Below are 24,175 nucleotides of genomic sequence, written 5' to 3'. Positions count from 1 at the left end.
CCCCTCCCCATCCCTTCCTCCCTGCTTTCTTCCAACAAGTAACCACCATCGGAGCCACGCCTTGCATATCTGTGCACATTTACTGCACGCAGATGTGTCCACAAACTACACGTGAAAGTGTCTTGTACGGATTCACATTTTAGATGAAAGACATCATTTCATATTGAGATTGTCTTTTCAAAACAGGTAAATTTTTTTTCTAATTTTTTATGGTGATAAAATGCACAGAAAACTTACCATCTTAACTATTTTTAAGTGCACAGCTCAGTGAGCATGAAGGACCTTCACACTGTTGTGCAACCATCACCACCATCCACCCACAGAACTCTTTTCACCTCGACAAACGGAAGGTTTTTCATCAGGAAACAATAATTGCACATTCCCCCACTCCCCCCAGCCCCTGGCAACCATCATTCTACTTTCCGTCTCTGTTTGCTCTGGGTACGTCACAGAAGTGGAATCATTCAGTATCTGTCTTTCTGCAACTGGCTTATTTCATGCAGCCTGATGTCCTCATGATGCATCCATGTTGTAGCAAGTGTCAGAATCTCGTTTCTTTCTAAGGTTGAATATTCCAGATAATTTTTTAGCTGTCAGGCTGGCCCGACAACCCACCACCCTGCCCCATCCTTGCTTCCCCGTCCACAAGAGCCCTGCCGCCTGTGCATGAATGCCTCCGTGGACTAGAAACACTCGCCCTTTAAAGGAAGATCAGGAGTGAAGCAGCTTTATGCAGCAGAATGAGTGCGGCCCTGGCTAGAAAAGAAGGACCGAACTCTCAGGACCTGCGTTCCAGCCCAGAGAACATGCATGGGCTGGGGTTAGCGGGCCATGAATAGATGGTATTGACCCAACTGTTTACTGTTTCTCCAAATATGTGCACATCCATTCCCTGACTCAGCCCTGGCATCCTTCACCTCTGAACCCTGTCCAAGATCCTCAGGAATGGGTCCTGACATGCATTAAGGGAAGGCAACAAGGAAAACCAACCCAGACTAAGGGAACATTGCCAGAGAGAAGGGAGAAACCGAAACCATCAGGCACAGGAATGGACCGGAACCGTGCTGGGTGTTTGCGTGTGTACGTGTTTATTATACATAATTAAGAAGTGTTCATGGTCACCTTAACTTCCAAGGAAGAAATGCAGTTTCCCCATCCCCACCCCCAAGCACTGTTCCCTGCCCCGGCTCCTGGCCAACCCAATGATGCTCCCCACACAAATGAGGACATCCTTATGATCGGTCTTCTGCGTTTTGATGGGTTGAGTACTGGAACGGGACTTTAGCTGTGTATGTCTCTCTGTTTCTGATCCTACTGAGATTCCTTAAGTAGTTAAAATATTGAACATTTGGGATAAATTCCTAGCATTCTTAATTGGGCGGAGTCTGTTATTGATATGCAGTATCTTATTTTGTTCTCCCACAAGTCCTGCACGATCAGACTGTTCTGCCCATTTTACAGGTGAGGAGGCTAAGGCTCAGAGACGTGGAAGAACTTGATTAAAGAGAAACGCTCCCCAAACGACTCTTTCCAATAGCTCACGTCACACCTCCAAGTGGTTCATTCTGCAACAGGCTCTGTTCCGCTTAACAGATTTTCCGTGCTTTTCTCCCCCAGCCAGAAAGGGATGGCCCGGTGGCTCCCTGCCATGCCAGGTCTGAGCTACCTGGAAGCTACCTTATACGAGGGTTACAGGAAGGGAGGGCGAGGATGTTTGTGCTGAAATCCCAGGTCCCGATCCCTAACGCTCAGCCCCAAACTGCAATGGAAACCTCTTATAGTGAGGCACGCGGGAGAGCTTTAAATGGCTTGGCAGGGACTCTGAAATCAGACCCGGCCAGCATGTGTCCCTGGGTATCAGAATAGACACTATATTTACCCCAAAAGCCCTTTAGTGCTCTGAGAGCTATAAATAGTCATTAGGGCCCAAGCAAGTGGCCTTAACACAAGGACTTCTTTCCAAAAAATGCAGAACCATTTTAATTAGACTTGCAATCAACATTTGGGAGGGCAGGCCCCCGGATTCCGTTTGCGCTCAGAGACACGGTGAGTAACGTCCTCTTCACTGACCATTTGGGGATTAGCACGCGGGCCGGAGCAGCCCTCCGGGAGCTCCCTGGAGAGGAGGCTCGGGGCTTGGTGCATGAGTGCGCCTCCCCCTCCCGCCCCGGGTCCCGATCCCGTCTCTTTGCAAAGCCAACACCTTTCTTTTTTCTTTTTCTTTTTTTTTTTTTTGTCATTTCCCCCCAGAACAAGATGGGAGTCACAGCTATGCTCGCGCTGCCCCTGCTGCTCTTGGGAATCAGCGGCCTCCTCTTCATCTACCAGGAGGTGTCCAGGTTGTGGTCCAAGTCAGCCGTGCAGAACAAGGTGGTGGTGATCACCGATGCCATCTCAGGACTGGGCAAGGGTAAGCCAGCTTCGCCCCCACTTGTACGACTCCCGCCCCGAAGGACAAGCAGTGACAGGGTGGCGTCCGGGTGAGCCGGCTGGGCAGAGGTGGGGGGCGGGGGAAGGCGATCAAGGTTGTGTTTTCTCCTACCATCTGTCATTAAGCAGCAAGTGTCTTCTCCCCCAGAGGCTGCAGCTTCCTATCCTGAGAATTGAGGGGGTTGGAATATATGGGGTTGCAAACTTACAGCCTGCAGGGCCAAAATCAGTCTGCAGTTATGGTCTGTTTTGCTGTCACGGGGTTTCCAGAAATTCTGAAATGCAAAGCCCTCCGCAGGGGCAGGGAACTGGTTACAAGGCCAGACTCGGGAGCTGGGTTCTGGTCTGGGCTCCACCGCTTACTAGCTGGGGGCCGCCCTGCTCAGCCTTGGATTTCTCCTCTGAAGGCAAGGATACAGTCCTCTCTGCCTCATAATGTTGTTGTGATGAATAAATTAATTAATAGGTGGAGAACACTCAGAACAGTGCCTGGAGCTACAGTGGGCAGCACTCAGGTGTTAGTAAGGGTGATAAGGATGAACAGATCTAGGCAGGACATGCAGACACCAGTGTACCACACTCCCCACTAATCCCTTTTGTCTCACACTCTTCGGATTCTCTCAACCATATCATCACCTCCTGGTCTTGAAGGCATTTACCATTGCAACTCCTGAATTAGATGGTGTCAGAGGGCCCTTCCTCTGGTGGCATCTGTGACATAAGAGATAGTAACTGTCCTTAGGTTTGTAAGCTTCTGACTCTCTCAGTTCCCAACAATGGTAGTGCAGCCCCGTGCGTCATATAGTTGGGGTCCAATTCTTGCTGTTGTTTTTGTTATTTTTAATCAAATGCAGAACCCCCCAGCCAAACATTCACTAGGTCACTCAGCTGGTGTCCACTGGGTTCACTACATCCTGAGTACCAAGATGAGCACCAGCCCTTCCACAGAGGCCTGCGGGCAGGCTGGGCACCCGCCACCGTGCCGCGCCATCACGAGAACATTTGCAACCTCCCGTCTGGGAATTCTCTCAGCGCCTCCTTGGCAGCCCACCTTCAGTGAGTGGTCAGCTTGGGCTCACCACGTGAGATAGAAGACAAAGAGCCGGGCAGTTAAACTAGGTTCCCGGGTGGCCCCTACGTGGGCCCCAGAAGCAATTCACAAGAAGGATATCCTGCACCATTAGACTCAGTACTCAAAAGGGATGGCGATGGGGGACCACAAATTCCATCTCTACAGGGACCGGCCAGGGCACACGCATTTGCCAATCAAACCAGACACAAGACAACTGACAGTAGTGGGTGCCCTGGGGAAACGGACCAGAGACACCCACCCAGAGACACTCGGAGTCAGTGTTCACAGCAACCTGTTCTTTAAGTAGAACACGCCCTTCCAGCAACAGGCCAGCTGCCAACGTGAGACCCCTTCATCACCTTAATTCCCTGCCACCTTGATTGCTCCTCCCTCTTGGATGGCCCCCGAGGAGCTGGCTTCTGGGCTCCGTGGCTGCTCACAGAAAGACACTACCTTTAGTGGCGTGTCTGGGGGTTTCTCGATTGGTACCCAGGATACGGACTCTCTTGGTGACTGAACCACAGATGCAAGAAAGGCACGTGCATCCTGCTGCTGATGGGCGGGCGATCTCCACATGTCGATTCCATCCTGCTCAGAATCTTCAGAGGGCTGTTCAGAGCTTCTCTAACTGTCCTGACTTCCTGTTTTACTAGATGGGACTTAAGTTCTATCTATTGCTGAGAGATGTATATTTGGTTTTATAGTCTTATTTATTTTATGTAAGTCTCATTCTATTAGAGCTAAATATTGTGCAAATCAGGTATTTAGGAAATACATCTCAGAAGCAAAATGGCATTTTCAGAGAAATAAGGTCTAGTCTCTGTCATGTTACCACTGCTCTTTTTTTAAGTCTCTCATGGGCTCACTCTAGAAAGAAAGGCAAAGCAGAAAAAAATAAAGTCCGAGTATTTAAAAGTAACTTGAGAAGCTGGGCGGGTGTGACCTTAAATAAATGCTTGGCCAGAGCTCGCTGCTGACCGCAACAATTCCGAGTTCCAAGTGCTCCATTTCCCAAGTTTAAGGCAAGAAAAAAGTGAGGGGCGCCAACTCATGATCTTGAAGACCACGGTGGGGTCTTCAATAATCCAACCAACCCCCGGGGCAGCCTCAGCTCTCCCCGCTCTGCTCTGGGAGGGTTGGGGGCCCATGAGATGTCTCAGGGCGACTCAGACCTCGGTCCAGGCTCCCAGCGACAGGGAACTCCCAGCATGTGTTCAGATGCTTCTGGGGGCTTGCTGGGCAGGGTCCTTTTCCTGTCCAGTTTAAGGAAGTCCTAGTAAACAGAACTTTCCTATGGAGGAAGGGCTGTTTTATGCCACTATGAGCTGCCCTTCGCGGGAGGCCACCACATTAAGGCTGGAAACAAAAAGAAATTCCAGAGGAAGCTGAAAGAAATGAACTCTAAAGGAACTCATGGCTCCAAGACCTGAATTCTTGGAATTCTTGCACTTGGAAGAGAGAGGGGCTCACCCTCAGGGGTGTCATCCACACGGCGCGCCCTGTCTGCCCTCCTTCTCCCCCACAGAGTGTGCTCGGGTGTTCCACACCGGCGGGTCAAGGCTGGTGCTGTGTGGGAAGAGCTGGGAGAGGCTGCAGAGCCTGTATGATGCCCTGAGCAGCGTGGCGGACCCCAGCAAGGTAAGGCCTTCCGGCAGCCAGCGTGGCTAACTTCCGGCGTCCTTAGTCCTGCGTTGACTGTCAGCGAGCAGCTCCTTGGGTGAAATTTGGTGATTGCTTTGGGGGAATGTAAGGCAATGGCCTCATTCATCTTGACACAGGTACCTCGGCCAGTTTGGTAGGTTGACTCATTTTGACCACCCACCCTTCCAAAAATGTGTTCTCCAGCCCTCGGGCCTCCCCACCCCCCATCCTATTTAAGTCAGACTCAAAGAGGATCCAGAAGATAGAATTTGTTACAGATAGGGGGCTCTGGGTATAAACACTTATGGCTGATTCTTTAAAAATAATACTTCAAATAATATTTCCTTCCAAGAAATCAGGGAAACGTCTCCTTCCATGAAGTTATATAGGAGGTGAGCACAAGGCTGGTTTTTTCAAAGGATTTCCAGAGCATTGTTTAAGAAATTTTTTTTTTTTTAATCTTTGCCCCTGTTGTTGAATTTGGTTTGGGAAATAGCCCCAACTAATTTAGAACTAAGCCTGGTACTTGAGGAGGTAAACAGGACAGCAGGGCATTCTCCAAGTTGTGTTTCTTGGGGTCTTATTGGGTATTATTTATTGGTTATTAGGTAGTAAAAACAAGGTTCTGAGGTCAACTGTGTGGGACATATTGAGTTAGGCCAAGCTTGTCTGACTGTTTCTTTACTGCAGGACTTTTCAGAGCCTTTGATATGTAAATATGTGTATATTTATCCATGAAGAACATATAATAGTCTGCTTTCCAAATAAACTTGACCAGGGAGCCCTCTTTTGAAAGGCATATCTCAGGATTAGTGTTTGTCAAACACTGGGATTGCGTTTATCATCAATTTTCTCACCTATACCCCTTCTAAACCATGAGCATCTTGACAACAGAAAGTGTTAAAAGCCAAACACAATGCCCAGCACATAGATGGTGCTTCAAAGGTATTGTGTTGAGTGTATGATTTTGGTCAAAAACAAAATGTGGTTACAAAGTACTGGACAGATTATGTTGTGGCTTGGAAGCCAGCTTGAAAGCATTTTCCAAAAAAGAGCTCAGAATTGTTGTAAGTAATGACATCACCTCTGGAATCAGTGCACAGCCTCCATTTGGATTTCTTGGTTCTGGCCCCCTGACCCGAAGTTCAGACTTCTCACTGCACATTTGCATGTCTGGAATGTTGTTGCTCTGGTCCGCAAGAATGCATTTTCTCCATCAATTTCCTTCCTCCCAGAATCATCTCTGCTTCTTCCTCATCCTTTCTTTGTAGTCATTCCATGAGCTCTGAATTTCAAAAGGGGTATCTCTTAGATTGAAGCCCCCAGGTCTGCGGGGATGTTCTCACACGCACCTTGATTCTCTCATTGGTCCAGCAGACATTCACCCCGAAGCTGGTCCTCTTGGACCTCTCGGACATCAGCTGTGTCCAGGATGTGGCCAAAGAGGTCCTAGATTGCTACGGCTGTGTGGACATCCTTATCAACAACGCCAGCGTCAAGGTGAAGGGGCCTGCCCACAAGATTTCTCTGGAGCTCGATAAAAAGATCATGGACGCCAATTACTTTGGGCCCATCACACTGACCAAAGGTCTCGTGAGTTTGACCTTCCCGTGGGTTCTTGGGCCACTGGCTGCTGGAGAGGGCTCTGTTATGTCACCCAGCAGGCGTCCAATTCTGGATGGAGTCTCCAGACCCCTCAGAAAAATCCCTGCTTATTTGGTGAATGCTTTCAGCATCTGACTGTAAATGTTGATAAAAGCAAAGGGACTGTGAAAGTCTCTTACTGGCAAACTCCACCCTCCGTCCCTGTGAGGCCCCCTCCCCAAGCCCCGCCCTTTACTCCTCTTTGCTTCCTCATATCCGTGGCTCCCCTCCAGTCCCATTCCACATCTCTGGATCATTGTCTTCATCCTCCACAAATCTTAATACATCGACCTTGTGGTTGATCTGCCCCTAACCAGGACAGTTGGTCAAAGGTAGAAATTCTGTCCTCAGTAATGAAGAAGAGTTTATCCCCAACTACAAGAGACCCAGAGCCCTTTCAATTCCTTTGCAGAAACAGGGAAGGCAGGAGGGTATCTCCCTTTTAAGGGCCAGATGGTGGTTTCTGTATGGAGATTTCTAACTGCCAAGTTCAAGTGCAGGTCTGAAGCCTGGAGGGGTTGTGCCTAGAGATGACATGGAATTGAACTAAGAGTTTAAACCCTCCCCCCTCCCCACACCACTAATAAAGTTCATCAAAGCAGAACCACAAAAGGGAGACGATAAGCAGGGAGAACGTCTACACTGCGGGAGTGGGCGCCCTGGCAAAGGCTGAGGAAGCCTGGTTGTAGAGCTGCCCCTTCTCTGCAGCCAGAATCTCCCTGCTAATGGGCTTTTGAGACCTGCGGCAGAGGAAGGGAAAGAAGTATCTGGAGCAGAGAGATGACTTCCCAGAGCTTCTAAAATGGTGCCCATGCCCAGTCCCTGAGGGCACAGACGGCAGGCTGGCCCAGGTGTGTCAGTCACGCTGCCTCCGAGCGCCCAGGGTGCCCTGGCATCGAAGTGAGGATGCAAAACTGAGTCTTTGACTTTCTGCCACATCCCTATTCCACCTGGACCGTTTTTCACCTCACAGCTTTCCCTAAATCTCCTCATTTGTAAATGAATTCGGTTTAGGGGGAAATTTCACCATAAATTAAAAACCCCCTTCCCTCTCAATAAATAGAAGAAAATCTGAGATCAAAACAAAATAGTGAATTCTCCAAAGACAAAGTGCTGAGGTCTTTCTTCTCTTCTTAAAAAACTTTTTAAATTTATTTTTTACTGGAGGATAGGTGATTTCTAATGTTTCAGGGATACAGAAAAGTGACTTCATTTATACAGATATATATTCTTTCTCAGATTCTTTTCCATTATGTGTCATGACAAGATATTGCATATAGTTCCCTGTGCTATACAGTAGGTCCTTGTTGTTTCTGTATTTTATATATAGTAGTTCATACCTGTATTTCCTTTTTCAAAAAAGCTTAGCACATGCAGGAGAGGTGTTAAAGACCTACTGGAAGAGAGGTGAGGGTATAGCTCAGTGATAGATGGGAGTGCTTTGCATGCACCAGGTCCTGGGTTCAACCCCGAGTACCGCCATTAAAATAAATAAATAAATAAAATTAATTACTTCCTCCCACAAAAAATCCAAACAAATAAAAAACTGAAGACCTATTGGAATCACCCTGAGACTTCGTACTAGAAGCAATAGGAGAACTGAAGAGAGATTACCTTTCTCACTGTTGAAATCTGCGTCATTCCATTTCTGTGTCTCCTCGTGCACATGGATGGGTCATTTAAAATCAGCCAGCAATTCACCAGTTGGGCCCAGCCCACTCTTAGGAGACACTGGATAAATGATGGCCGGGGTCCATTCCGTCTGCATCTCACTGTGATCTAATTACCAGGAGGGCAGCGGGGCCCCAGGTGATGGAGGGGGTCTGGGGAAGGGGTCTGCATGCTGCTGCCTGCCTCGCTCTCAGATCTGTAACTGGGCCTCATTGCCCCGTGCTTTCCAGCCCTGCTTCCCAACATGATCTCCCGGAGGACAGGCCAAATCGTGCTAGTGAATAACCTCCAAGGGAAGCTGGGAATCCCGTTCCGCACCGCCTGTAAGTTGCTAAGGCAAAAATGTTTCGTCTTACGTTACTTGTCTTACAAGAGATGCTGTGTCTGGGACTAGGCGTATGGCCGCATCGGGAAGGAGGTCCAGGGATGGAGGCATCCGCGGGCTTTGCTTTCTTCCCTTCAGCTCCTATTTTTGAGCACCTACAGCACTCAGGTGACTGCGGGAGATAAAAAAGAAGCCTTCCTCCTGCACCCCCAGAAGCTGCGTCCCACAGGCGGCCAGGACGTGCCCTGGCTGAACGGGACCCGTGCCAGATCAAGGTCACACTCCTGACGTGGGTGCGCAGTCCCAGCTCAGATACCGCCTTCTCAGCAAAGATGCCCTTGAGGGACAGGAAAGATTACAACTGGGAAAGAAAGGAGGGGTGCGTGTCATATCCGGAAACGGGAGACGGATGAAGGGTTCTGAGGAGGGAGGAGGTAGAGAAGGAAAGGGGCAGAGTCCCAGGAGAGGCGCCAGAGAGAATTCTAAAGTGACAGTCCTCGAAAAGGTCCGAGGGCGAGTGGGGCTTCTCAGTGCATGTTCATGGGATCCAGCTGGGAAAATTGTGGAGCCACTCCCACCACCCATGAGGTGGGATGTGGGAGGGTGGGGAGCAAGCCTCATACGTTTCTTTACGGCCCACAGTACCACGCACGACACAGGAGCTGGGGATGTGTCTGCTGGGCAGAAGGGAGGGACGAACAAGGATTGGGTGGGGCCCCTGACTTAGTCTGCTGGGGCCGCTGTAAAGAAATACCACACGCTGGATGGCTCAGACAACAGAAACGGATTTTCTCACAGTTCCGGAGGCTGGAAGTCCAAGATCAAGGTGCAAGCAGGTTTGATTTTTCCTGAGGCCCCTCTCCTTGGCTTGCAGACGGCCGTCTTCTCCCTGTGCCCCCACATGGTCTCTCCGCCGTGTGCAGCCCTGCCGTCCCCTCCTCTTCTTATAAGGACACCAGTCAGGCTGGATTAGGGCCCGCCCTAACGGCCTCCCGGGAGCATCCGATCAAGCCAGAGGGAGACTCCTGTGGGGAGGGGGAGAAAGAGAAGCCCAAAGGACTCCCCTGGGGTCCTAGCCACATAGGGGCCACCAAACATTGCGTGACACAACGGGGCAGCCCATATGAGGACATGGTGACACTCAGGTTGGTAAAAGAATTTACCAGAGATAAAGTATGAGCACAGAAACGCGTTTATCAGGGGACACTGCCATAGGCAACTGCGGGCCACACAGGCGAGGGGGCTGGTTGTTGGGGTCTTTTATAAGGTCGGGTCACAAGGTGCCTGATCAGCTTGTGCACAAGTCTCTGATGGGCTGAGGTAAGGGAAGAGGTTTAGATCTGTGAAGGGCAGTGATAAGGTGGGCATTACCTGGGGCTGTCAGTCTGTTAGGGGAAACACGCCCAGTAAAGAATGTCAGATACCTGAGAGCCCAGGAAAGGGGGTTCAGAGAGCTTCTAGGTTGGTGAACACGCGGAGGTTTGGGGACAGCGGTACACTCCGCAGGGGCATGGAAGATCTGATCCCTTCCCCCATAACTTGCCCTGTTCATCTCTTCCATCTGGCTGTTCCTGAGTTATATCCTTTTATAATAAACCTATAACCTAGTAAGTATAAGGTTTCTCTGAGTTCCGTGAGCTACTCTCGCAAATTAACCGAACCCAAGGAGAGGACCATTGGAATCTCTAGTATACAGCCAGTTGGTCAGAAGTACAGGTGACAATGTGGACTTGTGATCAGCCTGAACAGGGTTGGGGGACAGTCTTGTAGGACTGAGCCCTGAACTCCTGCTCGCTGATGCTCTTACTCTGGGCCCCTGCTATGAACGGGAGTGACTGTGAAAGTACTGCCTATTTATCAGAGGGTCTCCCAGGTGGCCGCTGTGTGAGGAGTTTCACACATCTCTTCTTGTTCTAAACTCACAGCAGTAATATCTCCGCTCTATTTATGCCTCACCAGGTCCTCAGGTTACAGGTGAGGCACCCAGCACCCGCATCCTTAACCCCACTGACCTCAGGACCTTGGAGAAATCACTCTCCCTTGGGGAATCAGCCTTCCCGGGAAGGGATGAGAACTCACGCTAGTGCCAGGTGTTTCAGATACGTTTTCTCACTTGGCAAGCGTGATATTATGCCCATTTTAAAGATAAGAAAACTGAGCCTCGGAGGTAATAATTAGCCACTGACCCAAAGTCACGCTGTGGACAAGTGGTTAAATTGGACTCAGCCCCAGCTCTGCGTCTGCCCGGCTCTGTCCTCCCCTATGGCGTGAGGAGCAGGGCTGTAATTTTTGAGGCCTCTTTCAGCAGAGTCTGTAGGAACGTGTGTCTCCAGCGTCCCCCTGGGAAGCGTGGCCGGGATTTGCATTCACCTCCCGGCTGGTTTCTCTTCCAGATGCCGCCTCAAAGCACGCAGCACTAGGCTTCTTCGACTGCCTCCGGGCGGAGGTGGAGGAATACGACGTGGTCGTCAGCACCGTGAGCCCCGCTTTCATCCGGTCCCACCATGTTCTGCCCGGCCAAGGAAACTGGGAGGCCTCCGTCTGGAAATGTGAGCTTTCAGAGGGAAGCCGGAGGGACAGGGGCTGGGAGGGCTCCCCGGGGTGGGGGTGGAGGGTGTTCCCGAAGCATGAGACTGGGGGCCGTGGGACCCCTGCACCCAGCCAACGGCAGGGAGAGACCCCCCAACTTCAGCCGTGAGGCACCAGGTAGATGGAATCTTCACTCGCAACCAGCAGACTCTGCGCTCCATCACTCACAGGCTCTCTGCCTTCGGCCACATGACTGCAGGTCTCTGGGCTCAGTCTCCCACGTGGAAGAGCCAGGATTTGGTCTTTAAGAACCCCCGGCCCCTGTGCCCTAGGAAGCAGCACGGAGCCCAAGCTGACGGCCTGCATCTGCAGCTCATCTCTGTCACATACTCCCCGTCTGACCACAGGCAATTCCCTGCACCTGTGCCCCAGTTTCCCCTTTGGAAAATGAGGGCTGATGGTAATACCTACCACGTGTAGCCATTGGGAGGACCAAAAGTTCCAGCTCATAAAGGGTTTGGAGCTGCAACCAGCACATCGCGAGTGCTCTGTAAATTGTTCCTATTCTAGAATGCTCTGAACCGAGCAGCTCCACTCCGCCTGAGGCTCTGTCTTCATTAGGGAATCAGGATGAACCAAGATGTGGGCAAGTGGTTTCCGGGGGCTCCAGACAAGCCCAAATCTGCAACAGTTATAAACCACAGCCCCTTCAGACATCTGGCCCCTTCTTCTAAGCTCTTTCTCATCCCTTCCACGGCTCACAACCACCCTGCGAAGTTAATAGGGCAGGAAACTGAGCCCAGTTTACAGATGAGGAGGCTGAGGCACAGGGGTCAAGTGCCTCCCCAGGGCTCGGGGAGCCTGGGACTCCAGCACCGCACGCTCCTCACCCCGGGCGCAGGGCTCTGACCCCTCCGTGTCCTGCAGAGGCTAGAAGCTCCGCCCCCTCCTCGGGCTTTTCAGTCTTTTTCAGGAAGCTGACCTACGGGGTGCACCCGGTGGATGTGGCGGAGGAGGTGATGCGCACGGTGAGACGGAAGAAGCAAGAGGTCTTCATGGCCAACCCCATCCCCAAGGCTGCTGTGTACATCCGCACCTTCTTCCCGGAGTTCTTTTTTGCCGTGGTGGCCTGTGGGGTGAAGGAGAAACTCAGCGTCCCAGAGGAGGGTTAACTGCTGGGGGACAAACCGGTCACCTCGAGGGGAATAAAGGCTTTCCTGGCCGGTGCTGGCTCCTCTGTCCTCTCGGCGCTGCCTACCTCCACTCCCCCACATGAGAACATCTCCCAGCATGAGACATCTTCCAACCTTCGCTCCATCCAAGTGGGGTTGCTCGGAGGCCAGCCCGGTCCCATGGGGCCGCTGGGTGTCTGGGCCATGACATTCCTAGGACAGACTTCCAGAAGCTTCTCTATAGGGTGACAACCGAGCAGAAAGACAGGAACCATAACGGGTCCAACACACACACACACACACACACACACACACACTGTGGCCACCAGCCTGCCCAGGGACTCAGTCAGAAAACCCCTTCCATTTTACACAAGGGTGACCTGCCCGGTCAGCCCCAGCCACAGAAGCTGGATTTGGTGACCCGTTCGGGCAGGGCTGCCAAATGGAACTTCCTGCCGTGATGGAAATATTCTATCGCCTGCAGGGTCCAGGATGTTAGCCAGTAGCCACCAGTGGCCGTTGAGCCCTTGGAATGTGGCCTGTGGAACTGAGAAACTGAATTTTTCATTTTATTTTATTTGAATTAATTTGAATTGAAAGAGCTGCGTGGGGCTAACAGCTCCCAGGGTGGCCACACGGCGGAGCTGTAACGCCCCGGCCTGGCAGCTTATCAGAATCAGCCCTTTCCCCCGGATTTAATTGGTCCAAAGAGGAGCCCAGGCACAGCTGTTTAAAACTTCTTCCAGTTGCTTCCAAGGTGCAACAAATCCTGAGAACTCCTGCCCTGGGGCTTCCAGCTCATTCCAGCCTTTTCTCCCTTTCTCAAAGCAAAACTCTTAAAACCGCCATCCTTATTACTGGATGGGTGTTTCTCCTGGTTTGGTTTTTCTTTAATGATTCTTGGGATCTTGAAAAGTGGAGGGTACATTTTTTGCACTGATATTGTAACTACTGATGCAAATTTTTCTAATATTTATAGATGAAAGAGGGCTCAAATTTCCCCTGGAACCCACGCCATTTACCAAATTAACACATAGGTGGTACACATATGCACATATATATGCCTGGATTTAAAAAGCAAAGTGTCCAGGATCACGTGATCACCAGGGACTCCAGGTCACCCCAGGATAAAGCTGATGGTCAGGATGTGTAGCCAGAATTTAAGGGGGTCAGCTAAGGCAGAGCAGGTCTGGAGTCAGCAAGAAAACCTTCTATGTTATTGCTTTTGTTGGGGAGGTGGGTACTAGAGTGGTGCTTAGGATGAGGGACGAATGGATGGTGGGTAGGGGCTGAGGCATGAACAAATGCATCAGGAAAGTGACTGAAATGTGATTGGTGGTCAGAGACAGAGGTGGCAGCTTCGGGACAAGAAAGGCTGGAGCCAGGGCCGCAGGCAGCCGGTCCTGGGGTCACCCCAGTGCTGGGCTCCGGGCCAAGCTTGGCCACAACCCAGACCCGGATCCTGGGGGTCTCTTTAGGGCTGTGCCTCCTCTCAGGTTGGTGTGTCACAGTGGGGCGGGGCCGAGGGGACCATGTTTTGGAGGTGGGGGAGGGGCCATGCTTCTCCGGAGCAGCTTCTCAGAGTGACCTGGGAAGCAGGCTTCTGGGCTGGTCCTCGGTTTGGCTCAGATAGAACTCTTTCCTATTATGATTGATTGTTTATTGATTATTTATGTTGACATTACTTACAGAAGCTAGGAAGAGGCGAGGAAGGGTCGTCCCCTACAGGTTTCAGAGAGAGCAAGGCCCTGCTCTGCCCTGGATTTTGGACTTGTAGCCTCCAGAATCATGAAACAATACATTTCTGTTGTTTTAAGTCACCCCGTTTGTGGCAGTCGCCACCAGCATCTTTAGGAAACACACCCCGATTTGAATATATATGTTTCGGGCCTGCATCTTGACCAGTGCAGCCAATAGCCTGAAGTTTGTCAGACAAGAACCAGAAAAAACTGGGGGCTGTTCTCTCAAGGAGACACAAGCATCCTTTTCCGTGTGCTTACCGAGCCCAAAGAAGCAGTCTGGTTAAGGCTAATGTCATGAGAGAATGAAACAGCTCCTCATCCAAAGGCCCAGGCAAATCCACCGACCCAGTCTTCCCCACCCTCACCCCATTCACGGGATCAGGCACCCTCCTCCAGGAGTGAGAAGGGAACCTGTTACTTGTTTTTGCTCCCTCATGCTGCAGCACCAGCGCCAATAAAGCGTTGCCTGAATTCCTCGTCTGGCCTCTTATCGATTTCTATTGATTAAAGGGTCCAAGGACCCTGGTCAGTAACAAAGTGATGGTCCACAAAGACAGGCTCAGACTCTGGTCCTTGAAAATATGTGCCCTCCAGAGGGAGACCTGGGGAGATTTCTATTTACTTAGAGAACCGCAAGTCATTTTAATGAAAAGTCCTTTAAATTTTCAGACACAACTCAAATCAACGGCTTTCTGGTATCAACAGCAATGAGCCATGTTTACACAGCAGAAACACTACAAGATCATTTGTCTAACTTGAGTAACTCAGACAGCCATTTACACATTTCACTGATGAGCTTTTATTAAAATTGTACATAGAGCTTAGTTAATTTTTTTTTAAAAAAGAACTTCCTTTTTTCCTAGTATCAAAATAGTTCTCTTTTTTAAATACCTTGAAAAACTTTAATACAATTATTTGTTATATATTAAATACTCTCCTAAAATCTGAATCATTTCTCTCCCATCTCTTTTCTCCTAGAATCCTGCCTTTCCATCACTACCACTTTTTCTTTGGCATCTTTAATGCTTTATCCCAGAGAAACATTAAAAGGAAAAGATTTTCCTGTTAAGTCCACTATTTCAAAAAAAAAAAAAAATTTTAAATAGGAGAAGACAATTATATTTGATTTGATTTTGAAAATTCTCATTAACTAGGCTTCCCTACAGAGTTATGTTTGCCCACATCCAATCACTCTTTAGTACAAGTATTCAGACGCTGGAATTTAAATAAAGCAGCATTTCTTGTCCTGAAATGATTATGCTTACCCAACATCGCCCTCTAGTGGTCTGGAAGTATAAAAGCAGCCAACAACATGGAGTATTTTGGGGTATTAGGTGTTGGAAATCTAGATGCAGAGACGAAAAACTGTTTTATTTTCAAGACAACCAGCTTCCCCAAATCCCACTCTCAACACGAGCAATCTACAGGTGCTCAGTGCAGAGTCTCGAGAAAGCCAGCGTCACCCATCACTAGAATACACACCATCAGAGGCTGGACTCCGGTAACATTTTCTTCCGACCTAAGGAAAGAGTGTGGTATTTCACCTTCGGTAAGGTTCCGAAAGAAGCCTGCTCCCCGGGAACACTCATCTGTGACGTGCCGAGAGTACTGGCCCTCGGGGGCCTGCCAGCCTTGCGAGGGAGGCGCAGAGAGCTGGGCGCTGACCGGACGTCTCTCTCTGGGTGGCCATCCGGACCCCTGGTCAGGCTCTCTCGAATCCCGAGGGATGGGGACGAGCCTCGAGCCTGCTCGTCCACAGCCGGGCTCAGCCTGCCACTCACCAGGGAGCCTGGGGCCGCCTGGGGGGCCGCTTGGGGGGTTACCTCGGCCCTGTCACCCTTCCTGTTCTCCTTCCTCCAAAACACAGCCCTCAGAAGGGTGAGGGTCCCCTGTGGGAATCGGTCTGTCTCCGAGTCCCTGCCGTCCGCATTAGCCCTCATCTTGCCTAAGGTATTTCGGTGACTGTCTGCACTGTTTCTGGAAAACATGGCAACATTAGGAGCCTCCTTGGGGGAGGGCACTCTGCCCCTGCTCCCCACCGGGCCACTGCCCTTACAGCTTGTGGGCTTCTGGCCCTCCGGCCAGGCTCGTTTCTCATTCTCCATTGAGGACATCACCGTAAGGGGCAGGTCAAACTGTCTGGGCAGCCTGATATCTTGACTAGAGTTTTCCTTGAGCTTCCTTGCTGTGTTGGGGCCATCTGAGTCGCCAGGGTGGCCCGAGGGGCAGGGCGCCCCAGCCAGCACTGGCTCGCTGGCTCGCCCACTATCTTCACTTTCACCCTTAGCAGAAAGGGTGGCGTTTAACCCCGGTGCTGCGGACTTCTTATCCCCGCCGGCAGCGCCGGTCAGCAGCGGCACGATGGACTGGCTCGTGGAGCGAGGTCTCCGTCTGGACTCCAAGTACTCCACCAACCCGACAGATGCCCCCGGTGGTGGCTTCTCCCTGGGGCCAAAAGACCACCGGAGGGGCACAGTCTTGAAGGCCCCCTGCTTGGTTCGGGAAGGGCCGGGCCCCTTCATGCTGATGCTGCGGCCTTGGACGCCTCCTGCCAAAGGCCTGACCTCCAAACCTCCTGAAAGAGACACCAAGAGCATTAGCGCCCGAGCACCCCTCCAGCTGCGCTAAGAGTAATCCCAATGCCCGTCTAACAGGCACTGGTTGAGCACCTCTGACGTACCAGGCACCATCCTGGGCCCTGGGGGCACAGAAGTGGGCAAGACACTATGGCCCCTGCCCTCGGGGCATCAGAATTTACACCCGCTGTTCCATGGAACCCATTTACACATTTGACGCCAGCGTCAGTGAAGGCAGCCACACGCTCAGGCAGAGCGGACTCCCGATAGAGCTCAGCCTCTGAACCATCTGGCCGAAGATTTATCATCATCCTCATTCGTCTTTAAATACTGCCATGAAACAGAATGCTCAGCAAAAGTCCCTGCTTTTCTAGGTCAAATGCGGTCCTTGTGTCTTTCAAATGCAAGAATCTCAGCTATCCTACTTTGGGCTTAAAAAGAAAAAGTAAAAGAAGATGATTGTTTAATTTTATCAGAACTGCCAGATAGACCTCCATTGTGTTTTGCAACATTAGTATATAGTTAAAAAGATGGTTTTGATATATATTGTTAAGCAAGAAATAGTCTAGAAAAACAGAGTAATCCAGCCTGCAAAAAGATACACACATATATGTGTAGGTGTATGTGTGTGTATGATACGTATGTGTGAAAATATACAAAGACGTCTGGAAAAATAAATACTAAAATGACAAGGGAACTGTGTAGAGGGAACTGTGGGGGTGCTGCGTATTGATTTTTTTCTTAATTCTTTCCTAAATCTCAACATTTTTAAAGGGGACATACATATACTCAAGGTTGTACATATTTTCTTAAGAAACAGTCAATCAGTTACAAAAAAAAATTCCATTCATAACAGCATCAAAAGGAATAAAATACTTAGGAATGAACTTAACCAAGGAGGTGACTTTTACACTGAAAACTAGAAAACACTGCCAAAAGAAATGAAAGACAATATAAATAAATGGAAACACATCTCACGTTCATGGACTGGAAGATTTAATATGGTTAAAATGTCAGTATTACCCAAAGCAATCTACGGAGTCAATGCGACCCCTATCAAAATCCCAGTGAAGTTTTGAGCAGAAATAGGAAAACCCACCCCAAAGTTCCCATGGAATCTCAAGGAGCGCCAAACCGCCAGTCACAAAAAAACACATACTGTGTGAGTCCACTCTATGAGCTACTCTGGGTAGTCAAAAGTCAGAGAGACGGAAAGGATAAAGGTGGTTGCCAGGGGCTGGGGTGACGGGTAGGGGTGGGAAAAGGTATAGAGTTTCAGACTTACAAGATGAAAAGAGTTCTAGGGACGGATGCTGCTGGCAGCTGCACAAAAACGCGAATGTACTTAATACCCCTGAACTGTACACTTACAAATGGTTAAGGGAAGTATATTCAATATCTTATAATAACCTATAATGATAAAGAATATGTATAAATATGTGTAACTGAACACTGTGCTGTACACCAGAAACTAACACACTGTAAATCAACTATACTTCAACTAAAAAAATAAATGGTTAAGATGGTAAATTCCACTATGTGTCTTTGAACACAATAACAAAAGTAAAAAAAAGTCTGTTAAGGCACCTTGATTTACAAGACGCCTGTCATCCCTGAGAAAGAAATCTTCAGCTGAAACACACAGCCCACGTGGCACAGGGCCAGTCACACGATTCAGAGAAAGACCCGAGGTCAGGTGCACCAGCCTCTCCTCCACAGCTGTGCCCTCTCACCACGGAGCCCGGTCAGCCCCCCGTGATTAGCACAGACAACCCGGAGGAGCTGTACGGAGAGCAACTAAGGGTCCACAGAGGCACAGGCAGGGGCTCAGGGAGCTCAGAGGAACAGGGCAAGCCTGCAGATGTCACCAAGGGTGGAGGTGCCTGGACTGAGAGGCTGCAGACGCCCATCAGCCCCGCGAGGGAAGGACAGCATCTCAGAGGTTCCGCGGACCTTGCCTTTCGGATTTTTCACAGATCATCTTTAGGTTTTTTTGTTTGTTTTTTGTTTTCTTTAAAGCACTTCTTTAGATTAGCCAGCAGTACACACAATCTCACCCAAAATACTTTGTAATTCCAGTCCCGATTGACGTCGGCCCTCCACCACTAAATTCTCACACCTTGGAGGGGAAAAACAAAAACTCAAAACAAACAAACAAAAAAAACCAAACCAACCCTGTCCCGAGGACTGAGACGTGTGAGAAGCCACAGCCCCGGGAAGGGCAGAAAGGGAAGCTTTGTAGGAGGAGGACAAAGCGGCGACTTTCAGCCTTTCAAAACGGGACAATCGGCCTGCAGCCCTGGCAGGTGGCGGATGGCTTGGCAGCGGCCCTGGCACACTGTCCATCCTTCCCCCGAGGGTGGAAGGGCCCGGGCTGCCCGCAGCACCGCAGTGGCAGCTCATTGCACGTCCCTGGACCACAGGTGCCCACGCAGCGCCCGGCTCCTCCTACTCAAAACGCAGTGAGAAAGCACGTCGGCCACCCCCATTATTTTCTTTTATTCTCTTCATTGGATCAGAGAGGGAGCCAGAGCTTTAGACACGCGGAGAAATACGCGGAGAGATGCGCGGGAGCACGCCCACGCCGATGCAGCGCTTCCTGCTCAGCAAGCATCTCCCTTCCGGGGGCCAGGCCGGGCGGGGGAGGGGCGGCCCCGGCCCGGCCCCGGCCCCGCTGCTCCTCCCCTAGGGAGCTGGGCCTCCCGAGATGCTGGGAGCCAGAGGCAGCGGTGGTGTTCAGAGACCCCTTGGCGATGCTTCCTTCCCGCTGGAGAATCTGTGGTCCTGCTCACGCCCAGTCTGGCTTGAGAACCAGGTAGGGTCTAGACTCTGACGCCACACTGAGGACACCCACGGTTAAGTACTTCCAGAAATCTGTACAAGCCCCAGAGCATACAGAACAGCTTCCCAGGGCCCCAGGAGCCCTCCTCACCCAGATGGTGCCTGTGCGGCCCAGTGGGCACAGCCCGCACCACATAGCGACCCGGGAGCTGGCGGATGCTTCACTTGAGAAATGCCACGTCCGTTCCTCTGTGACTTTTTCTTCTGGGCTAGTGAAACAGGGCATCTGCCCAACCGGACGGTGTGTGCTGTGAGCAGGGGGCGGGGCCTCCTCTGGCCACCCTTATCCCACCTGCAACAGGACGGGGTGGAGGGAAGCCCCCATGGGAAGAAACTGAAAAATAACATACATACAGGGGTCTGGCAGTCAAAGAATAAGAAAAAACAGAACCGCTGGAAACGGAGCCATCAGAGAAAATAGACAAAAATCAAAGCTCTCAAGGAGATTTAAGTGCAGAACAACAGGGGACTGGAAAATGTGCTTTCAAGGTTTTAAAATTCAGTACCTGAATTGAAAGCATGCAGGGTCATGGCGAAGACTCAAACTGAAATTTTCAGTGGCCTGAAATTATCTTGAAATCTGTGAAATTCAGTAAATCCCACAGATTTCATAATTGTGAAAGCAACAAAGTGAGAAAGAGACAGAAATCACCGGGAAAAGCTAGGAGACTGGGAGGACAAAACTATGAGAACTAACAGGCAAATAACAGGAATTTGAAAAATAGGAGAGACAAGAATTAAACAGAAGAGTGTTTCCCTAAAGAAAAGCCTGCATCTTCAGAAGAAGAGGACTCCCCAAGTTCCAGGCAGGGCTGGTGAACAAACACAGACCCAGGCATATGCGAGTAGAATTTCTAAACTCTAAGGTCACGGCAGAATCGTAAAAGTTTCCAGCCAGAAAGAACAAGTGACTCTCACATGAAAAAGAAGAACGTCTCACCTGCGACCCTGGGGCCTGGAAGACCGTGGAAAACACCCACAGACGCCCGAGAGAAAAGGACTGCAACCCAAGAGCCCTGCCCCAGCCAAGCTGCACCCCCTCTGCAGGGGGGAAATATTTGCGGCCGCGCAAAGAGTCAGCATATCTGGCATATCTGAAAAGACCTTTGACCAAGCACCGAAGAACCAAGACCTCAAGTGCCAGGGTGACAAAAAGAAGGCAGACAGGGGTGTTCAGGGGACCCTGCAATCATGTTCCACCCCCTACACATGGTCTCAGAATGTGTTACAGAAAGTTAAAGGAGTGTGTTGGGGACGGGGAGAGGGACTGCAGAAGGAACTCTGACTACAGTCTGGAACAGAGTATGAAAACACCTCAGTGAAACCTAAGAGTTGAGGACTGATGTAGGGGAGTTCCTAGCACAGACTGAGGGAACGTGTGAAAGCATTTCAACACTCTCATTTTGGGGAGGCGGGGGATGGCGTGGAAGCGTTCTGCAGGTCTCCTCCTATCCGGGGAGAGAGAGCAGGCAGCGATGGAATAGATGACTCTAGGGAAATAGCAGGCTTCTCATATCCATATACTAATAGGAAACATAAATATACGTGGGGAATATTGGGAAATAAATATTGGGAAACATAAAGTAACCATGAACAAGATGGAAAAGAACAGAACTTTCCAAGTGAATGAGGGGAAAAAAGGGAACACACAGCAGCATGATCAAATCAGTAAAAATAAGAAAAAAGTAACAGTCATAGAAAAAATGTTTTAAATGAAATGAAATCAAGTGTTGTAGTTGTTACAGTAAGTATGAATGGACTGATAAGATAGGCTCTGAATTTTTGTCATTAAAAAACCCCCCAAACCAGTTTTTAGTTCCTTAAAAAACTAAAAATACAGTTATTGTATGACCCAGCAATCCCACTCCGGGCATATGTCCAGACATAACTCTAATTTGAAAAGACACCTGCACCCCAATGTTCACAGCTGCACTATTTACCACAGCCAAGACATGGAAGCAACCCAAATGTCCACTGACAGATGACTGGATAAAGATGTGGTGTATACACACACACACACACACACACACACACACACACACACACACACACACACACACACACACATGGAATACTACTCAGCCACAAAAAAGAATGAAATAATACCATTTGTAGCAACATGGATGGACCTAGAGATTATGATACTAAGTCAGTCAGACAAAGACAAATATCATATGATATCACTTATATGTGGAATCTAAAATATGATATGAATGAACTTATTTATAAAGCAGAAACAGATTCACAGACAGAAAACAAACATGGTTACTAAAGGGGAATGGCGTCAGGGAGGGATAAATCAGGAGTTTGGAATTAACAGATACAAACTACTATATATAAAATAGATAAACAACAAGGTCCTACTGTATACCACAGGGAACTATATTCAATATCTTGTAATAACCTATAATGGAAAAGAATATGAAAAAGTGTATACACACACACACACACACACATATATATATAAATAACTGAATCACTATGTTGTGCACCAAAAACTCACACATTATGAATCAAGTATACTTCAGTTAAAAAAGACATGGAGAAGTTAAATACAACAACTAATTCACCTAATTTAGTCGTTAAGATATAAAGCTCCCATCCCCCAAACAGACAATGTCCATTATTTTGTGTTCGCACACAACACTGACAAAATCATCACCATGTACTAACTTGATCACAAAAAGGGAATCATTTTTGAAAACCATATTCTTGAATCACAATCTGTAAAATTAGGTATAAAGAATAAAAACTGACCAAAAACTCTTAAATACTTGAAACACCCAGATAACCTTGAGATGAAAGAGGAAATCAAAACCTGAAATAACACACTCTCTGGAAAGCACTGAGAAAGAGAAAACAAAACCTTTGAGGCTCGATAAAAAGCCACAGAAGACATTTACTGTCAGGAGCACCAACACTGAAATGCTTTAGCCCCAGGCCTCCTCCTCTGTGAAGGACCTTTGCAATTTTTTCACACAGTCACATTTTCATACAATTGCAAAAGTAAGGTGTATCTATGTTCTTTCTCTTACAGAGCCTGTCCCAACACCCATCCCCAATGATATGAACTGCAGTCCCCACAAAACTTGGATCTGTTTGTTTTAGTTTAAAATGCCTTCACAACTGTGAAGTCCCTATAACCAGAGCTCGCAGAAGGTCAGTATTTCCCTACAGGGGACTGCTGGGATTTGGGAGGGACAAGTCTGTACTGACTGGTACCATTCCTGGACACTGCAAGCCACTTAGCATCCCCGCCCGCTGGGGACTAAATGCCAGTTGTCCCCTCTGCTCATTTGACATCCCCGTGGGGAGAGGATGTAGTACTAAACCTCTGTTGAAAACCTATATGCTGGATTTTGATCTAACAGGAAAATCAGGCCGGATTCTCAACCATCTCAGAGCCTCTCCAACAGATTTCAAAATCTATCGCCGTTTTATTCAAACCCCAAGAGGGGGAACGCTCCCTGTGGAAGCAAGGCTCTTGCAGTGTCTGAATGGCATAAACTTGAGTTTGGAGCCACGCCGCCAGGACTCCGGCTGCCAGAGGGAGCAGACCTATTTGCAGCCCGGCTACCTCCCAGGAGTTCCCGTGACTGGTTACTTCCTAAGATCAGCTTTCTCCTTTGCAAAAGGGCTAGAATTCCACCTCTCATCTGAGTCGATGAGGTAAGTAAAATGCCTGCAGGGGCCCGGGGGGACAGTTATCTGTCAATGTTACTTCTCCGCCGGCCCTCGCGGTCTCTCTGGGGAGTTTTCTGGAGCTGGGCCTCACCGCTGTCTGAGCACCCTGTGGAAAAGCTGGCCATCTTTTGAAGCTGTCTCCTACAGGGGGTGTGAAACACATTTCTCCCTGGGAGAACTGAGACATGGCCCAAGGTCCTAGGCCTCTGGACAGAACTGAGATGAACTTATGAGGCTGTCAGAGACTCATGCTGGTGGTGGATGGACAAGCTTGGGAAAGAACGCCTTTTGTGTTCACCAGACACTACCCTAAATGTGCAATCATAAAAATGTAAAGGAAAAAGAAATGTCAGAATATATATAATGCATCAAATAGTGGATGCTAAGGAAATCAGACCAACGTGATACACGTGGGAGAGGTGGTCCCATTCACATTCTAATGGTGAGATTTTGGGAGCCAAAATGCTGAACATCAAGGAATAATTAACCAAACTTTGATACATAGACTGTAATAATCAGAGGGCTGGATTCCATGATAATCGAAAACCACCTGCAGCTTTGAGATGCGACCATTATATATTTATTCCCAACAGCTCCTTGCCTGGAGCACATGCCCAGACTTTACGTGACTCACTCGCACTCACGTCTGTGTTCCAAATTCACTCCCTCGAAAGGGCCTTCCCCGCCACCCCCGTCCTCTCTGCACCCCTTCTCCCCCACCCCCAGCCTAGATACCTTCCTCCTCTGATGAGCTCCCTCTTCGCCCTTCTCCCTGCTTTACGGCACTGTCATCATATTCCTTTACTCGCTGATGCACTGTCTCCCCCCTTTAGATGGTCGGCTCCAGG

At 49.4% G+C, this 24,175-nt stretch overlaps 2 protein-coding genes across 5 annotated transcripts in view; one reads left to right on the top strand and one right to left on the bottom strand.

Annotated features, from left to right (window-relative positions):
- The first annotated feature begins 1,888 nt into the window (after positions 1-1,888).
- Positions 1,889-12,535, top strand: DHRS7C (dehydrogenase/reductase 7C). 2 transcript variants are annotated; one of them, XM_014552618.2, is made up of 7 exons: positions 1,889-2,046; positions 2,251-2,410; positions 5,028-5,140; positions 6,521-6,731; positions 8,689-8,781; positions 11,177-11,332; positions 12,276-12,535. In XM_014552618.2, exons 2-7 carry the CDS (start codon positions 2,257-2,259, stop codon positions 12,482-12,484), a joined length of 936 nt encoding a protein of 311 aa, XP_014408104.1. In that variant the 5' UTR covers positions 1,889-2,046; positions 2,251-2,256; the 3' UTR covers positions 12,485-12,535. The 2 variants fall into 2 exon arrangements, with proteins under 2 accessions (XP_014408104.1, XP_006177009.1); XM_006176947.3 differs by having other exon boundaries at positions 6,518-6,731.
- A 2,466-nt stretch (positions 12,536-15,001) lies between these two features.
- USP43 (ubiquitin specific peptidase 43) overlaps positions 15,002-24,175 on the bottom strand; it is a 49,173-nt gene continuing 39,999 nt past the window's right edge. For all 3 annotated transcript variants that reach the window (XM_032498783.1, XM_032498784.1, XM_032498785.1), the window contains one exon: positions 15,002-16,801. In XM_032498783.1, coding sequence (XP_032354674.1) covers positions 15,711-16,801 — 1,091 coding nt within the window. In that variant the 3' untranslated portion in view covers positions 15,002-15,710. The remainder of the gene's footprint in view (positions 16,802-24,175) is intronic.

Source organism: Camelus ferus, chromosome 16 (genome assembly GCF_009834535.1).
Source record: "Camelus ferus isolate YT-003-E chromosome 16, BCGSAC_Cfer_1.0, whole genome shotgun sequence".
Taxonomy (NCBI): domain Eukaryota; kingdom Metazoa; phylum Chordata; class Mammalia; order Artiodactyla; family Camelidae; genus Camelus; species Camelus ferus.
Note: the sequence above shows the minus strand (reverse complement) of the source record. Positions and strands in the feature narration are given on the sequence as shown.